This window comes from Sinocyclocheilus rhinocerous, unplaced genomic scaffold (genome assembly GCF_001515625.1).
Source record: "Sinocyclocheilus rhinocerous isolate Xijiao unplaced genomic scaffold, SAMN03320098_v1.1 scaffold920, whole genome shotgun sequence".
Lineage (NCBI taxonomy): Eukaryota > Metazoa > Chordata > Actinopteri > Cypriniformes > Cyprinidae > Sinocyclocheilus > Sinocyclocheilus rhinocerous.
Window position 1 is genome coordinate 259,768 of NW_015636975.1, and position 23,100 is coordinate 282,867.

The 23,100-nt window shown below is 36.5% G+C and overlaps 2 protein-coding genes across 3 annotated transcripts in view; both read left to right on the forward strand.

Annotated features, from left to right (window-relative positions):
* Positions 1 to 5,682, forward strand: part of pros1 (protein S) — a 21,240-nt gene extending 15,558 nt beyond the window's left edge. The window contains exons 10-14 of the mRNA XM_016563082.1: positions 339 to 503; positions 1,366 to 1,534; positions 2,389 to 2,525; positions 2,609 to 2,837; positions 5,041 to 5,682. Of these exons, the coding sequence (XP_016418568.1) occupies positions 339 to 503; positions 1,366 to 1,534; positions 2,389 to 2,525; positions 2,609 to 2,837; positions 5,041 to 5,219 (879 nt within the window). The 3' untranslated portion in view covers positions 5,220 to 5,682. The remainder of the gene's footprint in view (positions 1 to 338; positions 504 to 1,365; positions 1,535 to 2,388; positions 2,526 to 2,608; positions 2,838 to 5,040) is intronic.
* Positions 5,683 to 9,644: 3,962 nt separating this feature from the next.
* Positions 9,645 to 23,100, forward strand: part of gas6 (growth arrest-specific 6) — a 20,260-nt gene continuing 6,804 nt past the window's right edge. Inside the window, exons 1-9 of one of the 2 annotated variants that reach the window (XM_016563084.1) lie at positions 9,645 to 9,663; positions 10,200 to 10,302; positions 10,403 to 10,563; positions 12,606 to 12,630; positions 12,782 to 12,844; positions 15,196 to 15,318; positions 18,416 to 18,535; positions 20,206 to 20,331; positions 21,471 to 21,592. In XM_016563084.1, the coding sequence (XP_016418570.1) occupies positions 10,242 to 10,302; positions 10,403 to 10,563; positions 12,606 to 12,630; positions 12,782 to 12,844; positions 15,196 to 15,318; positions 18,416 to 18,535; positions 20,206 to 20,331; positions 21,471 to 21,592 (801 nt within the window). In that variant the 5' untranslated portion in view covers positions 9,645 to 9,663; positions 10,200 to 10,241. Of the gene's footprint in view, positions 9,664 to 9,819; positions 10,073 to 10,199; positions 10,303 to 10,402; positions 10,564 to 12,605; positions 12,631 to 12,781; positions 12,845 to 15,195; positions 15,319 to 18,415; positions 18,536 to 20,205; positions 20,332 to 21,470; positions 21,593 to 23,100 lie in introns of those variants that run through there. The other variant, XM_016563083.1, reaches the window with a different exon arrangement.

Genomic DNA, 23,100 nt, shown 5'->3' on the forward strand with positions numbered 1-23,100 from the left:
TATAATTGCGGTTGAACCACTGATGTCACATGGATTATTTTAACAATGTCCTTACTACGTTTCTGGACCTGGGAACATTACAGTTGCATTGCTGTCTATGCAGGGTCTGAGAGCTCTCACATTTCATCAAAAATATCTTAATTTGTGTTCCGAAGATGAACGAAGGTCTTACGGGTTTGGAACGACATGAGGGTGAGTAATTAATGACAGAATTTTCATTTTGGGTGAACTATCACTTTAACAATCGTACGGACCCCTGACGTTTAAGCGGTGGCGTTTGGATGTGATGTCCTGTTGGTTCTGGAGGTTGTGTGTGAAGTGTTTGCTGTGGTCTGTAGATCTCTGTGGAGGAGCTGATGGGAAGCATCAGTGTGAAGATCAGTAAAGAGGCCATAATGAGCATTAACAGTCCTGAGCGACTCTTCAGCCCCGTCAACGACAAACTGGATACAAAGGTTTACATTGCCGGCCTGCCTAATCGCAACGAGAGCCTCATCAAACCAGTGAGAATTCAAACACACACCTGACGGGTCATTACACATTTTAAATGCAATTAGAATTTACAAAACTTCAAAAATTCTTTTATTTTTTTGAATCAGTGCAATACATTTTGTAACCCTAAATTCTCAACTGCACTTTTCTTCCACTGGATTATTTTAATCATTTTTTTTTTTGCATTGCATTTCATTAAAGAGAAGATTATTCAGCATTCCACTTTGAATTTGAGTGAAAAATTGTTGTTGAAAAATGTTTTTGGCATTATAAATTTATTTTTCTTCATTTTGTTTGTTTCTCATGATTTTGGGGATGAAGTATGAGCTGGTCATGGTCTTGATTGTTTTCACGAGATTCACCCCAGTGACTGTTATCTTAGTGTAATTGAGATGCTGCTATAGTTTTCATTCATATTTTAAATTAATTTTTATTTTTATTTTATTAACATTTTATTTATTTACATTTTATTTTTATTTTAGTTAAATTTTTAGCAATATTGTTGTTTTTGTCATTTTTATTTTTTAAATGTGTATAGTCTTTAGTAAGTTTTATTTCAGTCTTTATTTTAGTGCATCAAGTTAAAGTAAATAAAAATAAGAAATGTTTTCTTTCGCAACTAGTCGAAATAAAATAATTTTAAGCTCAAGTACTAAAATTGCTAAAGCTAGAACTGAAATAAAAATAAATGAAAGCTAAATATAAAAAAATAAATAATTAAAATCGAAAAGCACATAACAAAATTACAAAAAATGTAAAATGATGGACATTATTTTAATTTAGTTTGTTTTATTTGAAGTAATGTGTGTTTAACAATAGTATTGTTTGGTGAATGAACTGAATGTGTGTTTTGTTTGTGCCGCTGTGGATCAGATCAACCCGAGGCTGGATGGCTGCATCCGTGGCTGGAATCTGATGAATCAGGGCGCGTCTGGAGTGAAGGAGGTGATTCAGGAGAAGGAGAGCAAACACTGTTATGTGCATGTGGAGAAAGGCTCTTTCTTCAGCGGCGGAGGCCTGGCACTCTTCAACATCGACTACAGTGAGTTCAGTTAAATAAATACAATTAAAGCTCTTTAAAGAGTGTCTGCAACACGTCCATTACCACAGGAGATTCAGTCTAAACTCGGCTCGTTTTTTTGCACAAGCACTTTGTATAAGTCAAGTCACATTTATTTCTATATATTTTTAATACACTTTTACATTTATTTCTATAGTGTTAATTAATTATGAAACAAATTTAATTCAGCTATAAAGCAGCTGGAATATAAATAAATTACATTTTTACGTTTTTAAAAATGTCTTTATCAGTGTTATTTTAGCATGATTTATATATTATTCTTATAGTATTTATTAATATTTTGAATTAGCTTTTTATGTTTATATTTTCAGTTTTCATTTAAATTTTTGCAAACATTTTAACTAAAAATTAATTTAAAATATTTTTAATTAAGTATTATTATAAAAAAATGTAATTTTTATCAGTATTATTTTAGTATGATTTATTTACTTTTAGTGTTTACTAGTATTTTGAATATTTTTATATTTTCAGTTTTCATTTTAGTTTTATTTTATGTACTTTGTCATATAAATATTTTTTATCAAATGAATATCTCTCTCTCTCTCTCTCTCTCTCTCTCTCTCTCTCTCTCTTTTTATACATATAAAAGCAGCTTCACAGTAATAAATAGGAAAGAAACTGTGTTAATGTTGCAGAATTAATCAGTTATGCACATCTGATGTTGCAGAGTTTTAGAATTATGAAACAACTTCAAATGCAGCTCTACAGAAGACAAAAGTCTCATCGCTACATATAAGCACATTAATGAATGAATGAATAAAGCTTTAACTCTGTTGTAGATGGATGAGTTACTGACGTGTGCGTTCGTGTCTTAGGCAGCACAAATCTCTGGAAGCTGGATGTTGTGATGAACATCCGTCCGTCCAGCAGCACCGGTGTATTATTTGCCCTGGTTAGCAACCACTCTGTCCCTCTGTCCGTTGCCGTGGTGACGCAAGGACCTGATGATGCGGTAAGATTCAGCGCTGATGTCCCGTCCTGGTGAAGTCTCAGCACACACTAAACACACGCGTGTCTCTTGCTCATGTGTTGCAGAATCTGCAGGTTTTCATGGACGGCATCTGCGTGGCGACGCTGCAGTCTCTGATGCTGTGTTATCCGGACTGGTTGGTGGTGGAGATGAAAGCATCAGCTGATGGTATCCACATCACAGCAAACTCCTCCAGCGTGTCCTACAGTGACTCTGAAACCCTGAGCGAGGCTTTATCCAAACTCAACAGTGCCATGCAGGGTCACGTCCACACTTACATAGGAGGACTTCCAGGTCAGTCAGCTTGTTTACTTCATTTTTAGCCTGATTCTGATTCTATAAAAAAAAACATTTTCATTACTTGAAATAAAATAAATATTAGGGATGCACCGATACCGATACTAAGGTAAGGTAAGGTAATATCTGTTTGCTAAATGAAGCCAACTAACATGATTCATATTATTATTATTATTATTATTATTATTACTATTATTTTGTTTCTGTACCCAATATTTTAAAAAAAATTACAAATGCTGTGAAAATACAGGTATCGGTATCGGCGAGTACCAAAAATGAAAGTATCGGTATTGGACTCGTTCTGAAAAAAAGTGGTATCGGTGCATCCCTAATAAATATTAACTGAAATAAAATACAATATAATTTTTTTTTTATTTCATCTAGTTTTCCAAGGCGACGTTTATCATTTTCATTTAGTTTAACTTGATGTACTAAAATAAATAAAACTACAACTGAAATGAAAATTAATAAAAACTATGACACATTTTAAATAAAAATAACAAAAACACTACAAATTTGCTTTAATAGTATCTATTAGTATCTAAAACTATAATAGTATCTCTATAAAAATAAATAAAACATGATAAAATAACACTGGTATGTTGCTTTGGATAAAAGCATCTGCCAAATGCATAAATATAAAAATACATCAAAATGTCAAAACACAACAAAATTACTAAGACCTCAAGTAAAATGAAAATATTAAATATATAAATGAAAATGATACAAAATATAAACAAATGTATGATACAGTTTAACTGTAAACTTCAGGCTTTAGAATGGCATTTAATCACATTAACTGGTAATGCAAAATGTGAATGTAAAACCCAAATAAATGTTAAAAACTATATAGACATTTTTTTTAAAAATGGCAAAAACACAACAAAATTACTAAAATGAAAATAGAACAATAAAAACTAATTCAACAAATTAAAATCTATAAAAGTAGCCAATAATACTAAAATAAGACTGGTTAAGTTTTATATCTTAGAACTGTAGTTAATTATATTAGCTGGTAATTCAGAAATTTAAAACTCAAATAAAAAATAATAATAATAACTATAGACATTTTTTAACAAAAATGACAAAAACACAACAAAATTACCAATTATAACTAAAGTGAAAATTAAAATTATAAAATATAAAAATAAAAACTAATTCAAAATATTTGTAAAATGTACAATAGTATCTCAGTGATACTAAAATAACTGGTCCAGTTGTTAATCATTAACTAGCACAGTAAAAGTCAGTATTAGTGCAGATTCATTCACTAACAGCTGCTGGTCAGCACTCCTTCTGTTACTGGCATCTAGTCGTCTTCATCGGGACATCAAATCAATAAATCTATCAGCTGTGGTGTCTTGTAATGGTTTTAGAGCACTAACATCAGATTGTCTGTCCATCACAAACATCTGAACCTGGATTGTGCTTGTGTGACTGATTCAGATGGAGATGATGGTGGGAAACCCAGTCAGACGTCTGTCAAGAGCAGCATATTATAGTTCAGAATCTGATTCCGCTTGATCATGTTCATGTAAAACATTTCAGAACATTAAGGAGTCAAGTTCTAGATTCATGATGCTTTGCTTTGCTTTAAAGGGATCATGAAATGCAGCTTCAGGTTATTTATATTATGTTATATTATGTTATGTTTAAGTTTTTTGCACCACAAAAGGGTAAAATATTTGTAAAAATAATTTTCCATCCCAATTTTACCTTTACCTTTGTGAAAAATCACTCAATTTGAAGGAGTGTTTCCTCTTGCTGCCTTTAACTGAAAAATTAGTGTTTACTATTGTCATTTTGCATTATTGACACACTATTTTCCTAATTAATGCTGTTCAGTTGCTTTGACACAATCTGTATTGTTAAAAGTGCTATATAAATAAAGGTGACTTGATTTGACTTGACTCTTTCAGAAACAGAAGTAAACACCCACTGCTGTGATTGGCTGATTCATCTCACCGTAGCCACACCCTCATTTATAGCATGTTGTGTGTTTTGATACTCAAGAGGGCAAGCACTGATAGATAGATAGCTGTGTATGTTTGAATAAAATGCTTTTAAATATAAAGAACATTTAGATTCTCCATTTCATGACCCCTTTAAATAAGGTCCTTTTTAGAATGAACCGAGAAAGTGTGTTTTTTCCAATGATCCCTGGCATCATGTCATGTTCCCTGGCTCTGTATGTGTGCAGATCTCCCGCTGTCCGTCACTCCCATCTCTGCATTCTACCACGGCTGTCTGGAGATCAGTGTGAACGGACAGCAGCTGGATTTCGACGAGGCTGTTAGCAAAGACAACAGCATCAAGTCTCACTCCTGTCCTCCTGTTTCCGCCCCAGACCCTCCGTCCGCTGAATCCCAGCCGCGCTAGACAGGAAATGACATCACAGCCTAATGCAGGGACACCTGACCGGCTGCGTCTGTCTGTGAGTTCCTGTCAAACACATGATGCGATGTCCTGATTCTGGGTTCAGCAGGAGACGGAGAGAGAAAGCTTGACCTGTGATGTTTCTTTGTGTTTTTAATTGATCCACTCATTAGTTGACTGATGACTAACCTGTGAAAGAGCTTCAGAAGCTCATGAGCCTCTATTTAAAGATGCCACACATATTCATTCCAGTATTTTTATTCCTGACGTGTGTCTTTAATCAGGTTTTTACTCGCAGTATAGAGCCGTCAGTTTGTGTCTTGTATATATAACACACTAATTTGAATGTGATGTGAATATGTTTAGGTGGATATTGAACACTAGTGCCGCATTAATTGTTGTAATAAAACATGAAATGCAGCTTGTTGTTGTCGTCGTCGTCATCATGCAAATGCAAATCTCACCTTCTTAAGAAGCAAAATCCCATCTTAGACACGAATGAGAGTGTTTAACTGTTTAATTACTGCCTACTTTTCACATATACAATATGTGGTTCTGAGGAAATTTCTATATTTGTATTTCTCTGTGCTTCTATATCTAGTTCTATTTATATATTTTTCTATAATTCAAAATTTTTCTATACTTGTATATCTAGATCTATTTCTATATTTCTCTGTATTTCTATATCTAGTTCTTTCTATATTTTTTCTATACTTCTACATTTAGTTCTATTTCTATATTTTTCTATACTTCTGTCTAGTTCTATTTCTGTATTTTTTATTCTATATGTAGTTCCATTTCTGTATTTTTCTATAATTCTATATCAAGTTAAGTCTATACTGTTTGTATATTTTCTATAATTCTATATTCTATAATTTATATATTCTATATATTTCTGTTTTTCTTTGTGAGTGTGATATTTATCTTTTTATGTTAAATAATGCCAGTTTAGTAGTGACTGAGTTGTTTAGATTAATTTCCCTGACCGTCTGAAATCTGCGGTTATTATTAGAAAATGTTCTACTTTTGGCTTTTTTTGTGCAGTGTAGAGGTGGAAGAGTGAAATGTTTTCATTTGACAGTGCTCAAACACCAGACACTGGATCTACATCTCTGTTATATTTCTGACATGAGATATACAGTGTGTTTTACAGATGGACATGGGTGACCTGGCCTCAATGTTGCATAAAGAAACAGACGGGAAACGGGAGGGAGGAACAGAGAATGAAAACACTGGCTCAGAAAAACAAGAGGAGAGCGAGCGAAGTAAACACTGAGAAAACAGCTGCAGGAGAAGAATGTAACCTCACATTTGAGCCATAAGAACACAGACAGGAAAATCACTGTCAAATCAACAAACAGCCTGATTAGAATGTAGGTCTGCCTTCACTAAAACAGAGAGATTTCACTGTCAGACTCACAGAAACTTTACAAATGGACATTAAGAAGAAAAAAAACAGATTTTTAAAAATGCTTATATCTTAACATAATGACCATGGCTCTATAAAGACCTCATGAGACATACTTTAACCCAATAAAGCCTGACATTAAATTAAAGGGAAAAAAAAAAAATCAAAAATTGTTTTTTTAAATCAAACCCTTAGACAAAATCAAAAAATGTTGCATGTTTTTTGTTTTGTATCGTATTTCATAGATCAGGCTTCTATAGCTCATATAGTCTGATATACTTAGAATACTTAGAACTCCAAAAAAAGACGTGAACCACAAGCTGAATGTGAATGTCTGTACAATTATACTACCTGCTAAAAAGTATAAACTATCAATCAGACGAAAGAAGGCATGTAGTAGATTGTTTGTGCGAAAGTTTTGATCATGTTGATCATTTAGAGGCCTTAGAAATTCATTATCAAATGTGATACAGTCGACTTTATAGGTTTAATTGGCCAAATCTACAGTGCTGCTATTAAAATTCATGTGTCCTGGCACAAGTGTAGATCATAGCATAGAGGACATTATTTGGTACCTTTCCTGATGACAATCCTGCAAATCAACAATCGTGTCATGAACTCATACTTAAAGTAACAGTTCACCCAAAACTGAAAGTTCTGTCAACATTCTGTGGAACTCAGCAGATGTTTCACTGGAAATGTTCACTTTCAAATCTCACTCTGTGTGTCGCAATCGCACATCTCAGATAAACCAGCCCTACCCAGAACCATCATGGCCAGGTACAGAAATAACATGCAACTGCTGTGATGTCATGCTGATTCGTGCCAAATAGTGAGCAAACAAAAAGCATGATGGGAAACCACTTGATTGCGACACAGTTTAGAACTCAGTGGCTTAGAACCTGATTGTGATTGTGCATTCAGTGTGTAGACAGTGTGAATGATAAATTGTGTGCCACTACACACTATGCACTAATACTATGCACTATGTACAATCCCAGCTTACAAAAATATGTTCTAAGAATGTTTTGTTAGCGTTCCCATCAAGTTATGAAAACGTTATTCAATTCTAATGTTCTCTGAAACTTCAAAGCATCCAGTTTTTTAAATGTTTTAAGAACTCTTTTTTTGTTATGCAAACATTAAGGGAACATTCCCTTTTATCATTTTGCAAACGTTATGGAAACATTACTTTTGAATGTTCTCTGAAGTAGTAACATTTACCCAGGTAACAAAGTTAGGTTGGAAAAATGTTGTGGGAAAATTGTTTTAAAATGTTTCTAAAACGTTGAAATGTCCAGTTTTCTTGTTGTGATTATAATGTTATTTAAAGGTTACAAAAGCACTTCTTACAATGTTCTGCTAACTTTTTCACCCCAAATATAACATTATTTGAATGTTTATTTTTAATATTCTACGAATGTTTTCTTTTAATGTTATGAAAATGTATATCAGATATTAATAAATTGTAAGAATGTTTTGTCCTAGCATTATAAAACTTTAAAAAAAAAAACATTTAACATTTAAAAATGTTTAAAAAGTTGATCATAGGCTTATGTTTTATTTATTTATTTTTTCTTTTTATTCGAAATATTTCCAAACGTGTTAACTAGCCTATATCTGGAAATATCTCGATTCTCTAATATGTGTAAGTAAATGCGTTTTGCACCTTTATAGATTATTTTATTTGATCAATGGTGATGGGCAAAGTAGACTAATAGTGTAATTTCCGGTTCATCAGCATACCGAGTAGTGAGCATGGTTTTCCCTCCGTATAAATAAATATAATTTACCGGTTATTATACGCAAAATGGCTGTGCCAACATAAGTAAATGCGTTTTGCACCTTTATAGATTATTTTATTTGATCAATGGTGATGGGCAAAGTAGACTAATAGTGTAATATATTAACTACACATAAAAACCCGACTTTTTACTTAAGTAGGCTACCAGATATGGGTGTCATGCTATAAAATATTTTTAATACGACTGACTTTGCATTTAATGTGAATTTAATAACAATATTGTGAGTTAATAATTATAACACTTTCATTTTACAGAGAGCAAAGAACATTTTCATTCAGTCTAGCCAGAGGCACTCTCAAAAACTCCCATTAAACTTTGTTGTTTCTGATGAGAGCAAAACACCGCGTTTCAGCGATGACTCATCTGAACGTCTCTGATTGGTCATTGCATTCATAAGCTCAGCAGAATCGTGGGTGATTGGTTATAATGCGCAGTGCTGTAAAAACGCGTCTGTCTCTGTCTCAGCGCCAGCCAGCAAACGCAGATTTGAATTTAGCAGCTGATGCTGTGCCACACTGAGCGTTCTAATCACACCCGTGCGATTGTATCAAATATAAAAAAATATTATTCGGCTATTTTTGTCTTTTGGAAGCTGCATTCAAAATGCACTTGGCTCAGAAATCTGAATGGGCATGACGCCTCTGGTTCCAGGAAGGTTTTTGTGCTGTTTTGAGAAATGTATGAAAGACCTGATAACTTTCTATTATTGTTATGGAAGAAAATTTGTTGCTAGAACATTAGCCAAAGTTCTGAGAATGTTCACTGTTATCTGGGCCGTCTCTGAATTTTTGGTTATTTTGTCATTCGCATTTTGCAATGCAACTGTAGTGCATTAACTTTTTAATATTCCACACTTTGTTTTTTTTAGTTAAATAAGTGCATTCACCGGCTATTAAAAGTGCAGTTCTTGTTGGAATTGTCAGTGTAAACACACTACTCACACTATTTATACTACAAAATGGCATAGAAGTGCATAAATCTGTGAATTGGGACATACCTAAAGTTTTAGGGCTAGGGTTAATCTTGTGAGATTTAATGGTCTAATGCAGGGGTGCCCAAACTCGGTCCTGGAGGGACACACCTGCTACAAAGTTTCTAGTATGTCTAGTAAGAGCTTGATTAGCTGGTTCAGGTGTGTTTAATTGGGGTTGGAGCTAAACTCTGCAGGACACCGGCCCTCCAGGACCTAGCTTGGGCACCCCTGGTCTAATGCTAAGTCTGAATATGCATATGGGTGATGAGATTTAAAAATAACTTAAATTCAGTCTGTGTTTCTTCAGAAGTCTGTTATGATATTTTTATGGTACATTTTATCCTTGTTTAAAGCTCAACAGCTCTAGTCCAAATTCAGTCGTTGTATGATGCAGAGCAGCCTGAACATTCTTCTAAGCTTCTCCATTTGTGTTCAACTGAAACAGAAAGTCATAGAGGTTTGAAGGACATGATGAGGGCGAGTAAATGATGATAATATTTGCTTTTGTATGTTTTCTCGGTGATCTATCGCTTTAAATGGATCTTTTCCCAGTGCTTATGTAGTATGTACTGCAGTGATCCGCTCTTGCGGAGAAAAATTCTGCATCGGGAACTCCCTGAACGCGCTGCAACTTTCACCAATAAACCGACGAATCTGCCGCTTACGTTTGGTGAGAGAGAGAGAGAGAGAGAGAGGAGCCGAGGGCAAAATAGTGCACGAGAGAGAGAGAGAGAGAGAGAGAGAGAGGAAGGTTGAATGTGCTGCAGAAACGCTTGAGTTCTCGTTTGAATGTGCAGGATTCTGATCCAGAACGAGCGAAAGTTTGACGCAGAATCAACATGAGAGAGTTTGTGTCGAGCTGCTGCTTCGTCCTGCTGTGTATTGGCTGCTCCTCACAGTGTAAGTACGCGAAACAAGTCGTTATTCCCGTGCAGTGCCGCACTAACTAGTGTGATCAGATCATCCTGACGCAGAAGTTGAGAGTTTTTGCTGTTTTCAGTGTCCGTGTCGCCGAGGGAGGCGAACGAGTTTCTCCGTAGACACCGGAGGGCGAACCAGGTGTTCGAGGAGACCAAGCAGGGTCATCTGGAGAGGGAGTGTGTGGAGGAGAGATGCACTAAAGAGGAGGCGAGAGAAGTGTTTGAGAATGACCCCGAGACGGTAAGAGTATTACAAAATTTGCTGCCGCTAATATTCGGTTTAATAGATGCGCTGGATTCCAGCTGATGTTTGATACGATCATCTGTCATCTTTTATCCTCTTCAACCTGTATTGATCCTGTGCCGCTCCTAGTTAGTGTGCACTCTATGATGCTCACTAACTAGTTAGAGTTCGCTGCTGCCGCTATTAGTCGGTTTAGTCGATGCACTCGATTCCAGCTAATGTTTGATTTGATCTTTCATCCTCATTGACCTGTAATAATTCTGTGCTGCTCCCTAGTTAGTATGCACTATATAGGCTAGTCTGTTGTAGGGCTGCAGTGGTCCATTTGACAGGGAGGCTGTCACATTTATAGAGCATCTGTCTTTAAAGCTGCTTTATCAGTGAAATAAAGTGGTTGTAAAGTCATTAGAACTCATACATAATCATGAACCCTAATTAATCAACAGATAATTGTCCTGATTGTCTTACAAACTCCCTGTTTTCTAGTTGTTCTTAGTCATTGACTGTTTCCAAACAAACTGCTGAATAAACATTATAGTGTTCAATTTGTGTGAATATGTAATAATATTATGAATTGGGTGTGCCGATAGACGATCGCCTGTGGCTGATGCCTTTGACGACATCAAGACTAATATTATTATTAATATCAGGCTAGTATTATTATCCAATTAATATTAGGGGTTATTTATTCCATCATTTCTTTTTACGCGTTTTTACAGTCGCGCGTTATAACCAATAAAACACGATTCCTTGAGTTTATGAACTATGTAACTAACTATAAAAATAATTAAATAAATTAGCATGATAATATGTATTGGCGATCTCACAGTCTGACCATAGGACGATATGAGAATGAAGTATATCAACCAATACTATTATGAATATATAAAGGTGAAACATAAGTTCTTTCCATCATTGCATCCTGCATTGATGCTATTATTACTGTGATGTATTCCCATGAGTCAGTGCACTGCACCTGATTCACATCAATAACCCAGCATGAATATGATTCCTCAACCACAGACTGTTCTCCTCTGGGAGCTGATATGCAAATGAGCCGGTCTGTGTGCTTTCTGATTGGTCCCTGAGGGGCCTGTCACTGCTTTGACTGACTGCTGAGCCTGGAATGTGTTTTTGATACAAAATAAATTCCTGTGTGGCGGCGCATGTCTGACGCGTCATTCTCGTGAATGTGCTGATTAGATTTAATCCCGTTGGTCTGTAAATAAGGATTGGGGATGTTTGGGAAGCATGAAAGATTATGATGACATCAGCGGTCTAATACTTTCTATTATTAGCTTGACCATGAGAAATTCTGGAATCAACTGCAGACACATGACTATCTCTCCTGAGAACAAAACGAGAGAAAATGAGGCGAGGTGAATCAAGGAGATGTGAAGAAGGTCGTTCTGTGAGGTTTGCGTGCAGCGTGTCAGAGATGTCGGATTTCCACTCCCTGCATGCATTATTCAGTGGCAGCATGTGCGACCTGCTTCTCTGACGCTGCAGATTTCTCACTGCAGTGTATGTGAGTGAGTCAGCATGCTGGTTACCAAGTTACCCAGAGTCACTGCATGCGGGACAGTGAAGCTAGTTTAAGGGCTGCGGGACTTTAATGCACAGAGGACGTGACATCAATTAGCTTGGAACTCATGTGAAGACGTCAGGGGTCACTGGGGTCACACATCTAATAATTTGCTCTCATTAATGCTTTTGTATTAAATACTCCAGGGAGATTAATGTACACAATCAGACTGAAGTCTTCTGTAGTTTTACTCCACCTCACATCTCTGCAGTGTGAGTATGTGTGTGTGTGTGTCCTTTCATTCCATCTCAGAAACATGAGACAAGACGCATTATCCACCCTGATGTAAGACAAAATATGAGCACGACATGTCAGGACAGGAACACATCTGAAACAGTCATCAGTCATGGACCGTCTGTGCAGTTCTCATGTGTCTTCACCTTCATTCATGAGCAAAACATGTTATACTGTTCATAATCAGTCATTTCTCATCATGACTTCTTGTCTTTTATAGGAATATTTCTACCCAAAGTATCAGGGTGAGTCTCCTGCAGTGTTTTAGCTCTTTTCTATGTGTTGTGATTGTTTTGTAATGAAGGTTAGAATGATTTCATATATATTCTGAATTGATGATTTGCTGAATCATCTGCAGTTCCTGATGGAGATGTTTGATTCTCTTGAATGCACTAGCATGTATGGAGAAGTTTGGAGACTCTGAGAAGAAGAAACAGGATCTGATCACCTGCGTCCACAGTGAGTGACCACACACCTGTCTGTCTGTCTGTACATCGATCTATTTTGTCATTTGTTCTGTCTCTCTCTCTGTCTGCCTGTCTTTCTGTCTACCTATCCATCTGTCTATTTATCAATCTGTCTATCTATCCTTTTCTATCTATCTGTCTACCTGTCTGTCTGTCATTCTCTCATTTTATCCATCTGTCTGTCTATCGTTCTCTCTGTCAGTGTGTGGTGTTCAGTGCTGCAGTGATCTGTGTATATATCTTCATAAAGAGCTCATGGTGAGATTGTTCTTGCATCTGAACATCTCGCTCTTCTCGTTCTCATCCCGTCGCTCAGTAAATGAAGCGTGTGTGAGCATCTGAATGAGTGAAGCCCCTCTGGTGGGTGTGTGTGTGACGATCTTCATGACGTCTGCTGGAGGCTCGTCCTGCTCTACTCATTTCTGCTGATTCAGAGGCTGCCTCGTGCTGCGCTGTGATTGGCCGGTCTGGGTCCAGCAGAAGCCCTGAGTCAGAGAGAGATGCTGCATCTCTGGGCTCGTCCTGTCTCTCTCCTCTGTGGTCGGACGTGCCGTCAGCAAACGCATCCGAGACAACCAGAGTTGTAAAGAGCTGAAAGACTCTCAACACAACAATGATCAACACTGACTCTATTTACTGTTTTAATTCATGTTCTATATTTTGAATTATTCATCAGTGACATTTTTATAAAGAAAAACTAATGTTCTCATAATCTTTCAGCTGAATGAAATAACTTACTCCACCTCTGAAATGACTTGCATTTTCAGCTGACATCATCTAGACCAGCGGTTCTCAATTCCAGTCCTCGCGTACCCCTGCTCTGCACCTTTTGTATGTTTCTCTTATTGCTTCAGACGTTTGTTATATTTGACTGTAAGTGCCCTGCGAAGTGGACATTACCGGATATTCCGCCATGATTCCAGTTTGAAGGGAGCGTATATGTTCCATAGAATCCATACAAAGGGCAATTTTAAGTGTGCGAGACGTGAATTTAAATTGTATTTATTTACAGAGGTATATTATGTCCCACTTCACGCTTCTCTAGTAAGTTTCGTATGTGTGTGAAGACGCTGCAGGCAGCGGCGCAGCGCAAATCTGTTAATGAATATTCCGAAGTGAAGTAAACTTCAACGAATTTCCCCTGCTCAGTGAGTAGGAAGCAATGGACACTGTGTAGGGACCATGTCAATCGGAACACAGTTCATGCGCGGAGCTCACTTCTAACGAGATACAACTAATATTAACAAACAATGAATAAGGCAAGGCAATTTATTTTTACCATAAAACAGAATTAAAAACAACAGTCAGTTGACCAGTGTGTTATACAATTATAAAATATATGGAAAAAGCAAATGTACACGCCATTATTATAATGTATGTATGTATGCTTAATAATATTGAGTATGGAGTTTTGGTTCCTTGTCACTGTAGCCTTTGGCTTGCTTAGTTGGGGACGCTTGACTGATTGCACAGACTCTATTGGAAGAGAACTGAACTGGATGATGACATCACTGAATCATCAATGAACTGACTTTAGCCGGGAAAAATGACTCTTTGTTATTGTCTTCTTGCATTATTAAAAAACTATTTTCCTGTTTGACACTGTAAAGCTGCTTTGACACAACCAGTATTGTATAAAGCGCTATACAAATAAAGGTGACTTGACATTATTACATGACACATATGTTGAGGTTCCGAAGTCCTAAGCGTGTATGTTGTGCAATACGTTTGTCACAGTATTTTTAATCTTTGTTAACATTAATTCATAAAAATACAACTGTTCAATGTCAGTTGCAGTTCATGTTAGCTCAGGGACATCAAATAATATTATCAGATGAAACTTTTGATTTGAATAATGTATTAGTAAATGTTGAAATTAACATTAAGATTAATAAATTATTTAGAGGTGGTTTTAAAACAAATGGTTTTAAAACCTTATTGTAAAGTGTTACCTAATAGGCTGCTGTTGTAGTGGTGCAGCTTTTCTAAAAATCATGAAGAAGTTCACACAGACATTTAATGCTGGATAACTATGTCTGAAACTTTGTATTACTAGCACTTCTCGTGTTTATTGTCTCTATGATGAATCGCTTGCCTTGTTGTATTCATAATTTGTATATAAGCTTTGGATAAAAGTGTCTGCTAAATGAATAAATGTAATGTAAATGTAATGTGATGAAGGTTACAGCTACAGGAAAAAGCATACAGTTATAGGATTTCATATCTGATGTGTTTCAAACATCACATTAGAGAAGCAGAATGTGTTTTGTGACTCATTGTGGTTTTACTGTTGATGATGATGATCTCTCTCTCTCTCTCTCTCTCTCTCTGTCTGTCCCACAGACATTCCAGACCAGTGTTCCCCGAACCCCTGCAATCATTACGGGACGGTGCGCTGTGAGGACAAAAAGGGCGAATTCCAATGTCATTGTTTCATGGGATGGAGTGGCGTCAGGTGTGAGAAAGGTACAAACACACATCAGCTCTTCAGAAACATGCATTCAGGTTAAAGATAGTGGTGCATATTATTCTCTGGATCTGCTCATTTAATTAAAAACTAAGTGAAAATGCAATTCATACAGACAGTATCTGAACACCTCCTTTATGGTTTCATATTTCATATTCTCAAAGATTGCATTTCTGAGAGCCTTACACATGTGCCTAGATTTTTTTGAAGATGTCGCGTTTTATCATCTGTAACATTTCGATCTGTCGTCACAGAGTGTTGCTGTAATAACTTATTGTTCCTGATGATTTGCTCTGAATGTCATTGGAGATGTGAATGGAAACTGATGCTGTGATGCAGCACTTCCTGTCCTTGCTGCTCTTCTGCTGACCTGTGCTCATATCAGATGATGCATCAGGGCTCCAGACTGCAACCTATTTTTTCTGGCGGCGCGAAAACAACATTTTGTGAGCAGTCACACTGATGCGACCATCGCGTTGCCCAACTCATAAGCACTGCCATTTCTGTTGCATATGAGAAACATTAAACGGCAAACGAAATAAAAGCGTAACTAAACCGCGCTACTCGTTTGAGCTGCGCAGGGCGGGGCCTTAAGCCCAGGGGCCTACACTTGGGAGGGGCCTACTGGCTGCAGGTAAATTATAGTTTTCAAAGAATTATTTGTAAATATGAGAGTTTGCAGCAGTGACAACAGCATTCTGTAAACAAACTCACACACTCATTATCAGCGACGCCCTGCTTGTAGTATGCCGTCAATGGTTCAGTTTAGGTTTCCCCCACACTCGTGTTTGTGTAGTTGGTATGTTCCACCAATATACTGTGAGCGGAATGCACAGTGCGCTAGTAAAGAAGCCTAGCACGAGAGCTATTCTGTATACATGTCTTTATGCTATTACCTCCGTATAATGCCTGTAATAACGTAGTGTTTACTTTATTAAGTAAAGGCTATAATTCTGCTGCTCCACAAGCGCCACCTTCTGGCAAAGAGTGAATTTGCATATTCACTTACATTTATATTTTGAGCAGAACAGTGCTGTAAATGTTAACTGGCATGTCAACAAGAAAAATTAGAAATTCGACAATTGTCAGGAAGCTAAAAAATATATATATCTAGGGTGGGGGGGGGTGCTAATGTAATGCTGTAGCCCAGGGGCCTCTGGTCATCTTAAGGTGCCCCTGGCAGCACGGACCGTTTATCAGCTCTGACCAATAATTGAGCGCAGCACAAGCAAACTGGTCTGGTTCAGAACAGGTTTACTCGGAAACAGGTTGATCTCGCGACACTGTTACTGCACAGTGCTGTGAGATCCAGATCTAGAGAGAAGCATTCAAATTCAAAAGCATTCAAGAATTCTCTGTTATAAATAGATCAAACAGCACTAACGCAGAAAACCAGAAGTAGAAACATTAAATATAACCATGCTGTTGTGGCAGAAAGAGTTTTAGGGTTTGTACAACCTTTTGAGAGAGAAATTCAAGCACTTTTCAGTGACTTTCAAGTATTTCACACAACTATTTCCAGCACTTTAAAGCTCTTGGAGAGTAATTAGCTGGTGAAGTGGAGTTGTAGAGTTAACAAAAGTTATCGTGTGCATTGTAATGTTCAAAGCAGATGTCATAACAAATGCCAATAGACCAGGAAGATCTTAAAATGAGCGCTTCATTCATAAATTTGTGCGACCTTCATGCTGTGGAAATATATACTGGAACACAGAAGACAACTCAACGCTGAAAAGGGGCAGAGCTACATATGGTCTATAGTAGCACAGGTTGTGCTAGTAGATGTTGAACCTTGCAGGATCATCCATCATGTTCTGGAGCAGTGTCTGAGTTAGCATAAGCTGAGCAGTGTATTATGCAGGGAACATTTAGAATGCTAGTGTCAGTATTGTTTTCTAAGTTAAGAGTAATTAGAACACCTTAGCAACCATCTAGTGATGCTATAGCAATTTCCTACCAGTGTGCAAACAACTACTCAGAATATCTTAGCGCCACATTTTAATGCCCTAGAAACCACCTGCAACACCCTAGCGACCACATAGCAATACCCACAACACCCCAGCAACCGCATAGCGGTGTGATCACAACCAATTAGAACAGCTTAGCAACTACATACCAACAATTGTTGTTATACTGTTGTAAGGGTGATCTCCCAGAACACCCTAGCAACCACATAGCAACCAATTAGAACATTTTAGCAACACATCGCAACTGTATAGCAACAAATTACATCTCCTTAGTAACCACATAGCAATACCATGGGAATCGGCCAGAACACCCTAGCAACTGCATGTTAAAACCAATTAGAACACCTTAGCAACCACGTAGCAACAAATTAGACCACCTTAGCAACCACATGGCAATACCCTTGCAATCACCCAGAATAAATTAGTAACCACACAGCAACAAAGTACACTGCCTTAGCAACCACATTGCAGTACCCTAGCAATCACTCAGAACACCTCAGTAAACACAAAACAAAAAGACTGTTCTAAATAACAAATATTCAGAACACCTTGGCAATCACTCAGAACACCCTAGTAACTACATAGTAACATGGGGACCAGTTAGTACACCTTAGCAACCATGTAGCAACACCCATTGGTATATGGTTGTTAGGATAATCACCCGGAACACACTAGAAACTACATAGCAACAAATTAGAACTCCTTAGCAATCACTCAGAAGACTCTAGACACTGCACAGCAGTGAGTTAACAACCAATTAGAACAACCATATAGCAGCAAATTAGAACAATTCAGTAACCACATAGCAACACCCTGGCAATCACTCAGAAGACCATAGCAACTGCAGATGGTTTTTAATGTAGTTGGTTTTTGTAGATGGTTTTTAATGTAGTTTCTCTTCAGCACTGATCCGCTGTGAGTCACTGAACCCGATGAAGGAGCGTCAGTTGCAGCACAGAGCCGCATTCATGTCTCTGATGATTCATTCACATCCTCTTCATGTTCAGAGTAAAGTGTGAGCGACTTTCTGCCAGAACGTCCAGAGCTCCGCCCACCAGCGCAGCTCCAGCCAATCACCCGAGCTCTTCCTGATTGGTTAACGGTGCACTTGTGTGTTTGTGGTTTGCAGATGTAGATGAGTGCAGCAGAGGGAACGGCGGCTGTGAGCATGACTGTAATAACACCATGGGCAGTTACCACTGCTCCTGTCGTCACGGATACCGGCTGTCGGGTCACCACAAGTGTCTGGGTGAGTGTGAATGGCAGCGCTGGAAAATCTGTGTTTGCACTGGCGTTACTGGAGTGGAGGACGTCAACAAACATTACTTCTGTAGACTGTGATATTTGCATGTGAGCTCCGATTTAACACAAAATTGTGTTAAAAAGTATTTATTTTAGTTTGTGGTTAAAAAGTTTAACTTGGGTTTTACTCAAATTTAGCTTAGTGAACTTGAGAAAGTGCTGCAGTCCAAATGCAATCATTTAAAAATTTAAAAGACAGCTATTTATTATCATGTATAAAGACCTAATATATACAGTATCTCTAACATTACGTTATTAAAATTGTTTTCACTACTCACTATAGTACTGTACTGTTTGATATTTTTATTTAAATCAATTTTTTTATTATTTTAAAATTATATTGATACTTTTGTATTATTTTAATATTTAATAAAAAATATATTATTTTATTATTGGGGATACATGAACTTTGTGCTTTGAATGCAGTGTAGGCCTTTTTGGATAAACCAATTTTTTAAATATATATATATATTTATTATTTTAATCCAACTTATTTTTAATATGTTTAATCTTTTTTTATTTAGTTAGTTTAATCTTATTCTTTATAATTTATTTATTATTACATGTTTGCCCTGTTTTTTCCTTTAAGCTCTTAAGTACACCCCAGCCGTATAGCATGGTGCGAGCGACGCCATGGTCATGGGTTCGATTCTCAGGGAATACATGAACTGTGTACTTTGAATGCAGTGTAGGTCTATTTAAATAAAAGCATCAGCCAAATGCATAAATGTGAAAGAATGAGAGAAGCACAAAAGACACCGCAGACACTGAGGATAATTGATCAGCCCTCTACGAACACCTTGGCAATTGAATCGCCATTGGCTAGTAAATTTTTTTGTTTACTCGCCAGACTGATAAATATATACATACACATATACATATATACACACACATACATATTATACACCCATATACACACACACACATACATACACACATATACACACAAACATATATATACACACACACACACATACACATACACATACACACACACATACACATACACACACACACACATACACACACACACATATACACACATACAGTCAGTCAAGCATTATAATATGATAATCAATGTTATTTAATGATAGAACTTTTGTAATTAGAATTAAAACTTGATAACCATGCATGAATGCATATTAGTCATTTTAACTGAACTTCGGACTGGTGGTGGTGCTTTTTTTTAGACATCATTTAGTCGCCAGAGTGAAGATTTAGTCGCATATGTAGAGGGTTGTTGATGTATACTTGGAGAGCTGTGAGATCCTGTACTTCTGTATCCTGTTCTGTATGATGTGTGTCTGCCCACATGCTGCAATATAATATTCAAGATTGATGAAAACTTTCTGAAATTCCTGTCAGTTTTCAGCCATTGGTTGATCATTGTTCATCTTGTTTATAATGTGACATTTTATTCACAGCTGCATAGACTTTCTCCTCCAGAATGAAAACTGCAGAAAGAAAACCCAGATTATTTGTCATAGTAAAATGACTTTAGTAGCAGTACATCTCATTTATGATCACATTACATCAGATCGTCCAGCAGTGCAGTGACTGTAGAATCACTGCACATATGAGCAGAACATGTCACTGCATTTCCTGGTTTTTCCACAGATGTGGACGAGTGTGTGGAGACTCCAGATGTGTGTGGATCCGCGCACTGCTCAAACCTCAATGGGAGCTACGACTGTCTGTGTGAGGAGGGATTCGTCTATGACAACATCACCAAAAGCTGTGTAGGTGAGTTAACAGGATCTGGCCATACAGCGAGCTAATGCTCTTATAAAGAGCTACAGTATATTTATAACCGACAGGCTGGATACTTATATATTCTCAAAAGCAAATGCACTACATGATCAAGCGCTCATGTCACCAGACTAACACACACATGCTTATTTTAAGATGAGAATTTTTTTTATATTCTATTATATTTTTTATTAATATTTTCCATTTTAAGTTAAATTTGAAGTTTAGTCAATTTTTTTTAAATATATATATATGTTTAACTAAATTAAAATAAGAAATTGAGAAAATAATAATTATCTGATAACAAAAGAAAATGTCCATGTAGTTTTCATTCATTTTTATTTCAGTTTTAGTTATTGTAGGTCATCAAGTTAAACTAATTGAAAATGAGAAATTTTGCCTTGGCAAATAGCTGAAATACATTTTTTTTTTAATACAGTAAACATTTATTTTATTTCAAGTAACAAAATAGGTTCTTTTAAGGTTTTAGTTAACTATAATAACCCTGGCCTGATTGTAGCGTCCTTCATCAGTCTGAAGGAGCTGATCATTTCATCATAATGTCCCTGTACTCACTTATATGTCTCTCAGTCTCAGCACAGGACGCCTCAAGTCTCATTATATGATGTGCTTTTGGGAACATCCATTTTTTTGTGACTTTTCACCTAGTCAGAAATGTTGAGAGGAAACTGGTTACGTAACGGCTCAAAAGATCCACTTCAGTTTTTACACAGTTGACCAAGGAACATTCTTCTTGTTTATTTGTGGTTCATCCATTTAAACAACTTCCCATCATTCCCATGAACACTGTTGCAATCAGAGTTGGAAATTCAACAGAAGATTCATGTTCACTATTTTCTCCTCCTGATCTCGTATATGTCAGCGTCTACAATGTCATCCAAAAGATTATATGTGTGTCTCACTTCAGGTCACTGTTCTTGTTGACTCTTAAAGACACATAGAGCGGGTCAGGAATGAAACTCTCAAATTGGGGTTTATAAATGCTGTGTTTTCATATTTGTGAGAGATGAAAATGTTCAGCTGATGTTTATAATCAGGGTGTTCTGATGATGGTTAGTGTGTTTTGGTAAGCTCTGTTTGAACTCATGAATTGCTCCTGTTGTTGCGGTCAGATGTGGACGAGTGTGAGTCGGATGTGTGTGAGGAAGAGTGCGTGAACACGGCAGGAAGTTTCCGCTGCTACTGTGATGGACGGCAGGGGAAGAGACTGGGACAAGATCTCAGGAGCTGTGAGGTGATCACATATACACACACACACACACACACACACTGACTGATCTTTAAACCATCATGAAGACACGGGCAGGATAAATATATGTGAGAATGTTCCAAATAGCAGGAAATCGACTGTACAAAGAGTCACGTGATCAGAGACACTCATTAACTTACATTTGATTAGTTACAGCTCAGTCTGAAAGATGTCCAGGTTTTAAACAGACTTTAAATCCCATATTTTCCACGTGGCCTTTGGACCACAAATAAATTTACATGCATACATTTTTTTTTGAAGAAAAATAAATTAATACTTTCATTAAGCAAGGACCCATAAAATGATCAAAAGTGACAGTAAAGACATTTATAATGTTATTAATTACTGTACTTCAATCATTCATATTGAAGATTATGATTTTAAGATCTCGGTAGTATCATATTTTATTTTATTTTAAAGAACACATTTCAAATGTGTAACTGTGTTTTGACAAAACAACTTTGCACACATCTTTGCACCCTCAAACTACAAAGAGAAAAACAGCGAGAACAGACATTCTCTTTTTACCTCTTTCTAGTTTAACTAGATTAGATTTTATTAGGTATGTTTATTTTTTGTTTAGTTTCAGTTTTATCTTTATTTTTAGCAGGAGAGTAGCAAGGTTATAGTTAACTAAATATGAAACTGAATTAAAAACATTTTCACTTCTTGAAATAACAACTATAACTATAATATCTCAGTGATACTAAAATAATGCTGGTGGGTAGTACTTTTACTTTTACTTGCATTTCTGTCTTTTAAAAATGACTTTTAGTTTTGTTTAGCTATTTTTAGTTGTTTTGTCAGTGTTTGAGTTCTGTTGCTTTAAGCTGTTTCTGCCTGTTCAGCAGGACATTTCAACTGTCATAACTCATTTAATTCTGTTCATTTATGATTCTACAACATTGTCTGGATCAACTTTAGACTGTCAATAAAAACAAGTGTCTTTCCTGTTTTCATTCAGGGTTTCTGTGGGTCTTCAAAGTCTTAAAAGGGTCTTAAATCAGAGCAGAAAGTCTTTATAAATTTATGATGAATTCGTAAATTCACTTCAAAAAATGAATATCTTTCCCAGTATTTTTGTCTTATTTTCCAATACAAATATCTAAACATCGTTATATCATGATATATTTACTTGAGATGCAAAATGAAGATATAAAGAACAAAATTAGAGTATAAGCTTAAAACCAGAACAAATATTTGTCAGTGAGGAATGAACACTTGTTTCCCTTTGAATGAAGCTGATTTTTCTGAGCCCATTGGCAGATATTTGTTCTCATTTTAATCATAAACTCCACTTCAGTTTCTCAGAAAACAACACTTATTATCTTAATTTTGCTTCTGCAGTAAATGTATCTTGCTTTAAGAATCTTTAGACATTTGCACTGGAAGACGAGATAAAAAATACTAAGGAAGAACAGCACTTTTTTGCAATGTGATTAGAAGGTACAGTAAGTTACTTCCACAAGTTTTTTTTTTTTTTTTTTTTTTAA